The 14,714-nt window shown below is 41.7% G+C and overlaps 1 protein-coding gene across 1 annotated transcript; it reads left to right on the plus strand.

Annotated features, from left to right (window-relative positions):
- Positions 1–7,669: 7,669 nt before the first annotated feature.
- Positions 7,670–8,629, plus strand: LOC311591880 (olfactory receptor 10A5-like; the record flags this gene model as incomplete). The annotated part of the gene is made up of 1 exon (XM_084771700.1): positions 7,670–8,629. The coding sequence occupies one exon, from the start codon at positions 7,670–7,672 to the stop codon at positions 8,627–8,629; it is 960 nt and encodes a 319-aa protein (XP_084627826.1).
- Between the last annotated feature and the right edge of the window lie 6,085 nt (positions 8,630–14,714).

Consider the following 14,714-nt stretch of genomic DNA (forward strand, 5'->3'; position numbering starts at 1 on the left):
TGTCTTTCAACTCTGTCCATAATTTTTCTCACTAAAGAGAAATGCCAATTTTTTTCAACTCTTTACTGATTCTTTGTGAGTTTCACATCAGGCATCCCAGTCCCCCTCATTTCCCTGTCCCCTCATATCCCTGCACTTGCCCTTGTAACGTCTCCCCCACCCAAAAAAAAATTAGAACAAATAAAAGCAAAGCAAACCATAGAAAACATCTCTTTGTAGAACTCTTAGTGTGTCACAGTGTGCCCCGCAGTATGCCCTAATCTCTATACATCTTCACTTGCAAATGAGCATTGCAATGAGCCATTGGTCTGGTGCCGGGCCTCTGCCTTCTGTGACACCATCAATATGGGATCCTCCCTGGGGCTCCTCCTACTTATCCTGTTGTTGCTGCCCTCTGTCATGGAGATCCTGTAGGTTTGGATCAGCAGGATCACCCCTCTCACAAGCTCCAACAGTTTATAGTTGGTGTAGATTTGGGGGTGGGCCAACTCAAAGCCCTGGGTCTGGGCCCGGGTGGTAGTCGAGCTGGTCAGCCCACCTGCTCTCCGTTATCCCCACCACTAGGGGGAGCTCTCCATCACTCATCTGGCTAGCCTACTCAGTGCTGCAGACTGCAGGAGGCAGGTCAGCTCTCCCGGTTCTCATAGCCTTTGGGGCTGGCTTACCCACACCCAGGCTTCCCGAGCCAGTTCCGTTGTGCTGCCTAGTCAACAAGCAAGGTCCACTCTCTCAGGTGCTGCAGCCAGTGAGGAGCTTGGCTAGTTCTCCTTCCCTCACAACCTCCCGTTTGCTCACCCGCATCTTTGCCATCAGGGCCACCTCTACTGTGTTGCCCAGGCAAGTCGTAGGACCCATTCTCCCAAGTGCTATAGAGAACAGCTCTCTGAAGCCCTACAGGTGGCAAGAGGAAAGGGGGAGAGGTTTCGCTCTGCACCCATGCCGCCTCTCATACCAGGTGAGTGGCCGAGTCAGCTCTCACTCACTCTCATCCTCAGGCCTGCTCACCCACGCCCCTGCCACTAGGGCCAGCTGTACAGTGCTACCCAGAGGCGGTGAAGGGCCTGCTCACTCCAGCATGCTGCAGCCTGCAACGGACAGGGCCAGCTCTCAGGACTGCCACAAAGCATCACCTCTGCAACATCATCACCTCACAACATCCTGGCGGGGCCAGTATTCCAGAGCTCGCACCCACTGGGCCTACTCCTCTGCACCCCCACCAACAGGCCAGCTCTCCTGTGCTGTCCAGGTGAGGTGCAGGGCCTGCTCTCCCAAGTGCTGCTGCAAGTGAGGGGCAGGGACAGCCCACCTGCTCTCATGACCACAGGGCCAGCTTTCACGATTGCCTGAAGTGGTGAAGGGTAGGCGTGGGAGGGTATCAACATCTTGCCCACGGTGTCTCACAGTGGAGCAGGGGTTGGGCCAGTACTTCCGTGTTCTCGCCCTTGGGGCCTGCTCAACTGTGCCTCTACCACAAGGACCAGCTAGGCTGTCTTGTCCAGGCAAGATGCAGGGCGTACTCTCCTGAGTGCTTTTGCAGGTGAAAGGTTGGACCAGATCTGCAGAGCACCACAGCCAGTGAGGACCAGCGCCAGCTCTGTTCAACTCCTGGGCATCCACATGAGCCCTGGCAGCTACCCAGACCAAGGATGTCCCAGTAATCCCTAGAGGTAATACTCACCACAGACATATGCACACTGACCCCTGCTGCTGTGTATCCATGGACCCAGACATGGCCCCCGGAAGCAGCATGGGTTGGGACTTTGCCACTGGCCACAGATGGTGTGGCTGTCTGTTCAAAACAGGCTATTCATCTCCATCCAGGCATCTCCAGTTTCATCTCTCTTCATAATACTCAAATTGTTTCACTTCTCTTTCTCTCCCATCTGTTCACCACATACCTGTGCATTGTAGTGGCTCCTGCTGAAGACAGACCAGGTGGCTTGTGGGCCTCGGGTGACCTCCTCTGTCTGTGCTGCATAGCATGGTGCCTAACAAGCCTCTAAGTGTTTATAGCCCACTTGTGTGGCATGGCAGCAGTCAGTTCTGTGGATATCTGCCTCCTGTGACTTCCTCATAGAAATGCATAGTGGTAAGCAGGGACCTGTGTGTCTACTGCCTTCCAGCACAGACCTGCATGTCTCAGCAGGTCTCTGTCTTCCTCCTCCATGCTGTGCTCATAAATTTATAATTATAAATGTTCCTGTTGGTGGGTAAAAGGTAGTTTCTATATTGTTTGAAATGTAATGGTGCATTTAAGTGATATTAAAATTTAAAACACAATTAGAATTTTTCTTTTCTCTAGTAGAATGACTTTAAAAATATTGCCACGCTAGACAACTTCATTAAGATTCTTATGTCGTTTTCAAGACCCCTGACCTCTGAAAAGATGGCTAGCAAGGTTTCCTTTCTGTCAGGAATTTACCCACCATCTTGAAAAAGCCCACACCAGGCTCTCTGAGCATAGGACCCAATCTCCAGCTGGAGCTACAATGTGAGCTACAATAAAAGTAATGTGAATTAAGCTTTCTAATAAAATATATTATTTAATCTCATTCTATCTCTACCTTGAACTGGCTCCTTCAAATTCCAATAGCCTCAAGTCACCTAAACAATTAGGGACAAAGGACTATGTCTCGTCCTTATACAATTCCCAGGAGAATAATCAGCATATAACAAGATAACTAATAATGATAAATCTAATACTAAGATCTATGTGTTTTGGGACCTTTTTGTCCTATAGTTTACTATGTCTCGCCTCCTGGATTTCTACAGACCACTTAGACTTATTAACTGCTAGTCTACTTGGAGGTCCCACAAAATATGACCCAAGCTTCGGACTGGGAAGTAGCTCAGTTAGTGGTGTGCTTCCATAGCGTGCATGAAGCTCTGATTCCACCTGCAGCACTGTGCACACTGGGCATCTCCACAAAGATCTCAGTAACTGATAAGTCAAGACAAGAGGATCAGATGTTCAAACTCACCCTCAGCTACATAGTGAATTCAAGGCCGTCCTGTACTGCATGAAATCCTGTCTCTGTAGTCGGAGTTTCAGTTTCTTCAAGAACAGAGTTATGTTATGTAACCATTTTTTTGGTTTTAATCCCAGGTGTGGAATATGGGGATGCTTCAGATTGTCCACAGAAGCAGACTATTTGCCTTGTGCAGGCTCCAAGAAGGGAGTGATATTTGCCAGCTGCAGATAGTGTAGTTCTGGGCACTCAGAGAGGGAAAAAAAATGCCAGAGCCCAAAGAGAGACTGGGTGCTCCCAGGAAGAAGGCAGCTGCTGCTCTTCCCTCCCTGCCCCCCATGCTCCTGGTTACTGTCGTTCAGTTTGATGAGGAGAAGAAGAAGTTGGAGATGTCCTGAAATAAAGACTGGTTTTGCCGCAAGGAACCTAAGAACACTAACCAGCAGGAAGAAGTCAACCAATAACTATGCCTCTTTTCCCCACTAACCTTTCTCTCCTACCTGGTGTTGGGATATTGGAAGGGACTCAGGTGAACAAGAGAGACAGAGAAAAAAGAAATCCAATAAAATAAATTAAAAAAATAAATCTCTAAGAAAATAAATAAAATATGAGCCACGTGAGTAGGCTCAAGAAGCATATCTGTTGTTTTATCTGTATAGTTGAATGGGTATAAGGATGCCTCATGAATGCTAGTATGTGATGTGAATATGCATTAAATTTCTAAACTATTTCTCCTTTTTAACAAACGTAAGCCATTTTATTTTATCATGGCATCACTTCTACCCAATGAGAAAAGTATCTTTAAACAAAGCGAAAACTGAAGCTCACAGAGTTTAACAAAACCATTGAGCATCACAAGCAGAGTCCTAGAGCTAGAGTTAAATTTAACCCGTCCAGCTTTAGACTCTCAGCCGTTCGCTCTGCATGGTGGTGGTGCTTCCCTTTACTACAGTTTGGTTTTACTTCCTGGAGTTTATCCTGTTGGTACTGACACTTCACCACACCCTCATGGGACAAAAGATTCAAGAAAAGTCATGTCCTGTGGGGAATAAAAGAAAATCTATTAACACCTGGGAAAAAAAACCAAGGTTCTCTCTCTTCATCTCACTCCGAGGACAAAAGAGACACAGCTGAGGACAACTAAAGCCATGAGTTTTCTGTCCTCTGTCTCAGCTTCCTCTGGTCCTGTAAGTTCAGTGTAGAAACAGCTTAGCAGTTTCCTCAGCCTGTTCCAGCAAGGCCAATGTATCTCGTTTAACACTTTCTAAGTATTAAGAGAATAAGCGTTGATAAATATATAAGAAAGGAGACAAATGGAATGTCTATTATTAGTTATGCTACTTAATTATTGTCACCAATTCTACGATTCTGATCAACAAATATGCAGAGGTTTTATAAAAAACTTCCAATCTTATTGAACAAAACTTCTCTCATTAATTAATTCTAAGACATTACTCTTTATCATGCCTTCATTGTTACTACTGCCTTATTTTTAATTTTTAGTTAACCCTCAAAGTAATGGGCCCCATTAAGCAGTGCCTCTTTCGAAATGCATTCAAAGATTAGTGACAGTATGGATCTGACAGATTTTTAATTTGCTGTAAAATTCTGTTCATTATTTTATGTGAAGAAATACGGTAGTTTGTGGAAGACATGACCAAGTACAACAACAAACTTGATACGACAAAGCTACTTCCAAACATCCAGTGTCCCCTCATCATAAAGGATTCCTCTACACACCTACTTCTGTCCATTTGTTAAAACATGAACTTTGCTTTACAGTAAAGACCAACTTTTCATTATATATTTATTTTACTTCTTGAAGTAAGTTTAGTTTTTGCATGCTGTTGTGGGAAGTGGTGCAGAGAAGTCTGATATATCCCTTCTCCAAATGATAACAGCCTTAAAGCTGGAATACAATACTACAACCAGGATGGTACCCTTTCCATAAGAATGGATGATGGTAAGCAATTTAATTTCTTTTCCCCCCAAATTGTCATTTATAAAGGGTATTTTTACTTATTTTGCATTGCATTTTTATTAGATGAACTCACCTATTTGACACATGAAGTTATGCAAAGAAAAATAAGTACAGCTGGACAAAAAGAAGTACATTGTCATTGCTAAACACAGCATTGGCCAAAAATAATGAATTGTAGGACAGAGACCAGGATGTGATGAAAACAAAACAAAACAAAACACCCTGTACAGAAAATTTTCAGGCTTCTAGCTTCACTGAATCCAGTACAACACATGTTTCTTTTTTAAATATATTTTATTAATTTATTCATATTACATTTCAACTGTTATCCCATCCCTTGTATCCTCCCATTCATCCCTCCCCCACCCCATTTTCCCCTTACTCCCCTCCCCTATGACTGTGACTGAGGTGGACTTCCTCCCCCTGTATATGTTCATAGGGTATCAAGTCTCTTCTTCCTCTGAGTGCCGCCAGGCCTCCCCGACACATGCTTCTTCACACTGCTCCACCTCTTCCAAGTCTTTTTCACTTACTAATATCTGTTGAAGATTGCTATGTGCATGCCTAACAGCACTGGCAATCTGTAATTATCATGCAGAACTCTGGAAGTATCAGGGCCAGCTGCTTAATGGCGTATTTTCCACCATCTTCAGCCTACATCTTTTCAAACTTTTCTTCTTGCTGCTTTGTTTCTTTTTCATATACCACCTTTTTTGACCAATAACTTAATTCCACTAGTCTTGATTTTAATCTGCCTTACACAGGATCAGCCATGATCCCTGAAGTGTGGCAAGCTGTTTAGTTATTTTTCTAATCAGGCTCCCTAATAGAATTTTCCTTAGTCCCCTCAAGATTCAAGTAAAATAAAATACACATCAGTTCATTATAGAAGAGTCACTTTGTGATTTTTTTTTTAAATCCATAATTTGAGTGACAGAGCTGGCTTTTCCCTTCAGTGACAGTAAGAAGTGTTCTACTTCAGAGTGTCCACTGCATTGTTGACCCTTTTACGTTTTTTGTAAGACTATGGGGAAAATTCAGACAGCCCCTGCTTCAGGAAAATCTTTGATCAGTTTGGCCACAATCGTTCTGTGATAACAATCCTCTGCCCCTTGGTAGACACTTTGGGATTTTAAAGGTAGCCTTGATATTCACATGACTCATCAATAATACTAAGCTTTCCTCATTGGGATTTTCTCCTGCTTCAGAACTGGGTAAGAGTGGATGCAATGAGAAAAGTGAGCATACAACCTGTATCCTTGCTTCTGGGCACACAGCTTTTACCCCTCTCCTTCGCTCACACTCTACCACCTGGTCTTACAGTAGTCACAGCGAGCTTTCTTCCCAGAGGGTATGAGTGTGTCATCCCACTTCCCCAATATTCAGGTGGTTTCTTCAGTTGCAAATTAAAGTCCAAGCTCATTAGCATGGAATAAAAATCTAGGAGTGTAAAATATCCAACACCAGTCACATTATTTTTGCTTTTTACTATATAAATGTTGGCTGGTTGATTGGGGTATTTTTGCTTATTTTGTTTTATTTTTTAGACAAGGCTTTTCTCTAGGCTAGCTTGGAACTCATAGCCATCACTTGCCTCAGCCTCCCAAATGCTGGGATTACAGACATGACCAACTACACACAAAAGTTAAATTTCTGTCTTTCACTGCTCATAATTTTTTTAATGGTCATTCCCTCAAAATGTCTAGTTCAGTAACTTTCATTTTCCAACATTATCTCATCATTCTTTCTTAGAATTCAATATCTTAGTTTGCAACAATAATTCTAAGGGAATAGTTTATTGGTAACCAACAAAATTAGCACCAAATAATACAGGTAGAATCCAATTAGGCCTAAGGAACATCCTGAATATGCTGGCTTTAGTGATATGTGTTCCTTTTATATTTTCCATTAACCTTTCTGCAATTTTTTCAGCAATGTTATTACTCCTCTGAAGCATGAAGGAAGGAGTTCTCAGATAGAGTAGAATAATTCTGTAAAATAGAATTGACTAAAAAACAGAATGGATTTGCCATTCAAAAGATATGTTTTATATTAAAAATCTATTACAAGACAGAAGTGGCAACAGACACCTTTACTTGTAGCACTAGGGGGTGGAGGCAGAGGCAGGAGAATCATTCGTTTAAGGCCAACCAGGGTTATACAATGAGGCTCTCTCTCAGGAAAAAAAAAGTCCTTTCTTTGATTTTCTACCATTACTCTGAGATCACTGTGATCATACAGAAAATAGAAACTTCAGGGGGAGACGGCACATAAACTGTTTTCAATAGATGGTAGCCCATCACCTCTCAAACTCAGGATTCATGAAAATTAGAAAAATCATTAGTTAGCCTAACTACTGTTAAAATTCTATTTCTAGAGCTTTGATAAACTCTATGTTGTGTTCTGTTTTTAATTATGAACATTGGACGTATTTCTCAAAGTTTTGAGTGTATTCAGGACCACTTTAACCCCAAAATGTATACTTCAATGTCCCTTCTACAGTCTGTCCTTTCTGAGCATTAATATGAAAACTGGAAAAATCAGCTTCACAGGCTCACTCTGGCATGTCTCAGATTAAGCACTAGAAATTCTTCCTCTTCTGAAGGATCATGGCTTTGATTCTTTCCTTGAAACCAATCAGAATCTGGAGAGGAAAATATACACTCTGATTTGTGTGCTCAAGAATCCATCTTCGTGAGCACACTGGAGATTTATGCTCATGCCCATGGCTGCAGGAAACTGGACAAGAGTAACTGAGTTCGTCCTCGTGAGCTTCTCCTCCCTGCCTTACGGAATACAGGCCTTGCTGTTCCTGGCATTTCTAGCCATCTACCTGGTCACCCTGCTGGGAAACAGCCTCATCATTCTCGTCACCTTGGCTGACCCCATGCTGCAAAGCCCCATGTATTTCTTCCTCAGGAACTTGTCCTTCATAGAGCTCGGCTTCAACATGGTCATTGTACCCAAAATGTTGGGGACACTGATTGCCCAGGACACAAGCATCTCCTTCTCTGGCTGTGCCACCCAGATGTATTTCTTCTTTTTCTTTGGAGTGGCAGAATGCTTCCTCCTGGCCACCATGGCATATGACCGCTATGTAGCCATCTGCAGCCCCTTGCATTACCCAGTCATCATGAACCAAGAGACATGTGTCAAACTGGCTGCTGCCTCCTGGTTTCCAGGATTCCCTGTGGCCACTGTACAGACCGCATGGCTTTTCAGCTTTCCATTCTGTGACACCAACAAGGTGAACCACTTCTTCTGTGACAGCCCACCCGTGCTGAGGCTGGTGTGTGCAGACACAGCACGGTTTGAGGTCTATGCCATTGTTGGGACCATTCTGATCGTCATGATACCCTGCCTGCTGATCCTCTGTTCCTACACTCGCATTGCTGCTTCCATCCTCAGGATTCCATCAGCTAAAGGGAAGCACAAAGCCTTCTCCACCTGCTCCTCACATCTCCTCGTTGTCTCTCTTTTCTATGTGTCTTTAAGCCTCACTTACTTTAGGCCCAAATCAAATAATTCCCCTGAAAGCAAGAAACTGTTATCATTGTCCTACACTGTTTTGACTCCTCTATTGAACCCCATCATCTACAGCCTGAGAAATAATGAGGTGAAGAATGCCCTGAGCAGGACTTTCCACAAGATTGTGGACCTCAGAAAATATATCATATAGATATTTAAATGGTAAGACTAATATTTGTTGAATGGGGAGCATAGATTTGTGACTCGTGTCCACCTCTTATTCATCTGACTTTGATGAATTCCTGTTGCCTCTATGGCTTGTGGAAATCTCCATAGAAGGGGAAAAAGCCCACAAATGTAGTTTAGACCTATTACTGCCGTCTATATAAAATGTATTTTATTAGCAAATTATACAATCACAAAAGTGCATTTTTACTTTTCTTATTTAGTTTCTATTCATAGTCATAAAGTTAAGTTTGAAATCACCTAGACTTGAGGTGAATAAGGGACAAATGTAAGCCAGAGAACCAAAGTGAGATGAACTGTAAGTATTACATATTGAGACGAGATGGGAATCTCCTGAGATTAAAAGGGATGGCGTGGTGGTTAAGATGCCCACAGGTTAGAGGTGTTACTGCTGCCCATGGTGACCTTCTTCTTAGGCTTGCTGTTCCTGTACTCTAAGAGCTTCATGTTTCCATAATGCCCACGCTTTTCACTTTCTGGTTGAACACATGTTTGCCATCTAACCTCTCCATCTTGGCAAGGCAGATGAAATTTGGAACTATTTGTGTTTGGTCCAGAGTTTGCATGGACAAAATGCCAGGGTCTTTACGCTTCAAGATGAAGTTCTCATTTTCAAATTTCTCCCTGTGAGTGGACTTGCTGACAGTGCTATCACAGCATGCGAAATCACCACACTGGCACATGAGTCTTCAAACGATTATGCGAGAAGCAGAACCTTTATAACCAAGTCCCTCCTCTACAGTACTCAGAGTATGAAACTTTTGTGCTGTAACTTTGTTTACAAACATCTCAAAGGAGATGCAGGCCAGGGGTTCAACTTCAACCATAATATCAAAGAACACTGGGCTTGATCAAAGCTAATAGCAACTGGCTACAGAGGACAGTAGCATCTTCAAAGCCTTTATATTCCTTCACTTACTGATTCTGTTGGCATTTCAATGGCCCAGTGACAAAGATTTCAAGATTATTTTACTCCTGTGTAACAAACACATACTTTGAACACTATAAAATGCTAGTAATTTTAACATGGGATCATATGCAGAAAAAGAGGAAAAAACTCATCCTGAATCATAGTCATTTCCTCTTCCTTTTTGTAATTCTGACTCTTTATATATTAAAAAGAATTGATACCTGATTCCTCCCCTACTATCACTAGTTTCCTTGACATGGTTCGTTGCTCATGCCCTTTAGGCAATGTAGATTCTCTAAGCTAACAAGGATGCAGCACAGAACAGTAGTTCCATAACCCTCATGAACACACCTGCATAGCATCACTGGCCATCTCCTTCCTACTGAGTTCTTCCCAGGAAGAATTTTCTGAGGTTCTTTAAGCTCCCTGGCTCACATGTCAGTCCTTACACTTTGTTGAAGTTGTATCATAAGTGTCAGCCATGTGCTGCTTTTGTCAAAGCATGAATTATAGACTAGCTGATACCCACAGATCTTCTTTAATTCTAAGATTCCTTTTATGACCTCATGGCAGTTTACTTTATAGATGTGTCATTCTCTTATTTAATCATTTATTGTTACAAATCATGCTATCATGACAAGCTTTTTCCATATGTCCTTTAACATTTATAGTGGTAAATATAACAGATAGAAATTGAATTTCCACCAGATATGGAATCTAATTTAATTCAATTTAAACTTCCACCAGAAATTTTTGAGTATGCTGGTTTATTGAGATTTCATCAATAATATTTATTATGAATAATAAGTGTTGATTAATTTGTATGAAAAATAAACTCGATGAATTTTTAATTTCAATAAAATAAAGCTAGAAGAATGAGAAAAATAGATAAGTATGAGATCAAAAATGCACACATTTCATTTGAACCTCTGAATAAACACTTCAGATCATTAACACAAGTTAATATCTTTTTATTACATTTTTCACGAAAGTCTGACACCATTAGTTTTTCCAAATTCATCCAGTATTTCAAAGACCCACTATGATTTCTTTTACAGTGTTTATGCTATTTTTGTGTGCTTATATTCCAAGTGTATTGATAGTTTCAATTTTATAAGTAGTTGTGTGTATGTTTTTTTTAACAAATTTGTTTCCTCCGGAAGTACCTATGGCTCTTTGAAAACTAAAACTTCGCAGATGTTTCTGTTTAGGTATATCAAAAGCCTTTTATTCCACAGAACCACATTAAAACACTAGGAGGATATGGATGGAGTTAGAGTCAGATGAAAGGTGTAGAACTTCAAATCCAGAGTGTTGCCATAAATAGCAGTTGGTACTGGATACACATACTGACTACCAAATGAGTAAAGTTAAATATTGTAACCATAGATGTTTAACATGCACAACAACAGGTAGAATGAAACTTCCAACGATATTTTCACTAGTTCATTTGACGTTGAAGCAGACGGATGTGATAGTCTAATGAAACATCCTGCAGACGATCATGGAAGACAATGCTGTCTGCCAGAAATCAAAATCAAATCAATCAAGGCTTGGTCTATAGCTATGGATGGAGCCTTAGGTATAGGCACACTTTTAAAGCTTTGTAAAAAAGGTTATCCATGAAGATTCATAGTGCAGGAGTTAAGTGATAACTACCTCAATGTTGAATATATCATTTCTTCATCTGAATCCACCTTGCCAAGAGAATCTTTAATTTTTTTTTTTTTTTAAAAAGTGGGCAGGGCGTGGTGGTGCATGCCTTTAATCCCAGCACTTGGGAGGCAGAGGCTGGTGGATCGCTCTGAGTTCGAGGCCAGCCTGGTCTACAAAGTGAATCCAGGACAGCCAAGGCTACACAGAGAGACCCTGTCTCGAAAAAAAAAACTGTGCTGCGTTTTGTGTTGAGGGAGAGTACATTCACCTGTGCCTGCAGGTGTATGCTGTAGAGGTGAGAAGAGGCCATTGGGTATCTTCCTCTCTCCTTCTCTCCCTTCTTCCTTTGAGAGAGGATCTCTCAGTGAAACAGAAGCACCATCTCGGATAGGCTGTCTGGCTAGCAAGCTCCCAGGATCGCCTGACCATGCTACCCAGTCCTAGAGTTAGAGCACATGCCATGTGTAAAAAGCCGTCTGACTTTTTACAAGGGTTCTGGGAATTTGAACTCAGATCCCCAGATTTGGGCAGCAAGTGAGGCACCTTTCTTGTGCCTGGCTTTTGTAGTATAAAAATAGTAAGTGAATGGGACAGCTCAGGTTTTAAAAATGATTCTGACTTGAAGTGATGAGAATGAGTTAACTCAAAATAACCTTTGAAGAAGAATTTGTGGGAAGTGATGGTAGATGGCATGTGAGTGATTGTGCTACTCAAAAGATGAGAGATGATTCTGGAGAAAGACAAATTCCCTCAGCAGAACTTAGGTGTCCTAGGTAATGGAGAAGACACACATACTACGTAAAAGAAGAAACTCTTGAATATTTCTCCTCTTGCATCTTCTTCTGCCTATTAAGAACATCTGAACCCAAAGCAATGGGAAGTCAGCTTGCTACAGGACCCAGAGATGATCACCACACATCACGTTGTCTCATAATCAGGTCTGGAGTCAGAACATCAAGACAACTTCATTACTAAAAGGATGATTGAGTAGAGCCAGCACAGTAAAGAGGATACAAAGTGAAGCAAAGCTTTGATTTCCTATGAAATCCTGGCATCAACCTGATCTAGAGAACAATGAAACATAAGCAAATCTTCCTTTTTTCCATGGATCATATCATAGAAAGTGGGCTTTTGTATTCACTTCCCATCTAGGAGGTAAGAGAGAGACAGAGACACAGACAGACAGAGTCAGAGACAGAGAGAGCATTCTTCCAGGCATATCAGTCTCAGAAGGGTTTCTTGGGATCCAAATTAATTTTATTAATTTATTCAGATTACAACTCAGTTGTTATCCCATCACATGTATCCTCCCATTCCTCCCTCCCTCCTGCTTTCACCCTATTCCCCTCCCGTAGGTCTAAGACAGAGGCCATCAGGCCTCCCACCAAGGAGAGGTGGTCAAATATGGGGCAGCAGAGTTCATGTCAGAGTCAGTTCCCGCTCTCCACATAACTGTAGAGAATGCCAAGGACATTCTTCTAAAGGTACAGAAAATGTGAAAGTAAAGCTTGTACCAACTTTAAGAGTGGCTGCGTTTTCATATTATAAATATGTTTATTACCTTGATTATTTAATTAAAGCTTCTAGAGGCTGAGGAAGGATTCACAGAGTCTGTATGTAAGAGCTGGAGGATGAGGTGGAATGCTGTAAAATGCTATCTTCTTCTGTACATGGCATGGCTATTACACTAGTAAGCTCATAGCCGATATATTACCTGGACAAAACTGGTACAAGGTCAAGACAGCTAGAACTCCAGAATGGGCAGGAAATTCCCACTTCATGCTCTACCCCTTAATGAGCATGTACTGGCAGCTGACAGCTGCTGACAGAAGGAACAATTACCCTTTTTTGAAGAGGCTCCCACTGGTAGATTTCCTATGCTCTGTTGAACAGCCCACACCCGTGCATGTATAGGCAGCACTAATTGCACTTAGTGGGTTATCAAAAAGCAAATATTAATTTTGAAATGAAACATGTTGTGGGGCTGATGGAGAGGGGTATAGGGGAAAAATAGGGCACAGTTATGATCATATTTCATCATATGCATGTGTAGAATTCTCCAGAATAAAGATTGGCCCAAGAGGATTGAAGAAGAAGTGTACATGTTGTCATCATTACAATCATCCCATCATGAAATCTCCATTGCTTATGGCTTTGAGTTGGCAAAGGAGTGGGGCAGAGCTTTTAAGCAGAACACACACACACACACACACACACACACACACACACACACACACACACACACACACACACCCCTTTAAAAATGATCACTGAGACTTTAAATCCAGAAGCGCTGGGTGAGGTAACTTCTCTAAGTTCAATACCTACCTACCAATGTGAATTTTCTAAGGATACCTCCATGATGAATTGAAACTAAGTATAAATATTTGAACTCATCTTCCATGGATATGTTTTTCTTAGCAGCAATAATACAATCTAACACATAAGAAATAAGTGTTTTTCCTATGTGATCTATTCTTTTTATGACATGTTTATTTCCACAATGGATTCAGAACCACACACACCTTTACATAGGGGAGTGATAGTGCTGTCTCCCGCTTAGATACAGTGCTCATTTTGATGGATGTGACCAAGACAATACACAGACTCTTGACCTCTTAAAGGCATCTTTCTTGCCCATCCACACATATATCTTCAGCCAATTCACAAGGACATACTAAATTTTCACATCATCCCCTCATGCTCATAATTTATGTCTAGAGAACAAAAAAAAAATGCCGTTGCTGTATCATTTTCTCCTGGTTGTATGTTCATCACAGTTGTGATTTCATATTTTATAAGATTCCTCTCAGCTTCTTCCCCTTCTAAACTTTATATCCCATTAAGTGGTAGCCATTTACTACTGAGTACCTAGCACCCATCATGTGATAAACGTCTGAAAAATGTCATTCAAAGTGAACCTTATATGTTTCTTTAGTTATGAGGACCTGTGTTATGACTGGTCCTCTTGCAAATGCTAGAATAAAATTGGAGTTGAGGAAAAGGATGAAACATAGAATGACAGAAAGAACTAGGGAAGTAATAAGTATTTTTTTTACTCTTTATTTATTTATTTATTCATATTACATCTCAATTGTTATCCCATCCCTTGTTTCCTCCCATTCTTCCCTCCCTCCCGCTTTCACCCTATTCCCCTCCCCTATGTCTGTGACTGAGGGGGACCACTTCCCCCTCTATATGATCATAGAATATCAAGTCTCTTGTTGATAGCCTGCTATCCTTCCTCTGAGTGCCACCTGGCCTCCCCATCAAGGGGATGTGGTTAAATATGGGGCACCAGAGTTTGTGTGAAAGTCAGCCCCCGCTCTTCACTCAACTGTGGAGAATGTCCTGTCCATTGGCTAGATCTGAGTAGGGGTTCAAAGTTTACTACATGTATTGTCTTTGGCTGGTGCCATAGTTAGAGAAGAATCCCTGGGCCCAGATCTGCCCGTCATAATGTTCCTAGGTTTCTAGGACCCTC

Source organism: Acomys minous (genome assembly GCF_964271855.1).
Source record: "Acomys minous genome assembly, chromosome: 2".
Classification (NCBI taxonomy): Eukaryota; Metazoa; Chordata; class Mammalia; order Rodentia; family Muridae; genus Acomys; species Acomys minous.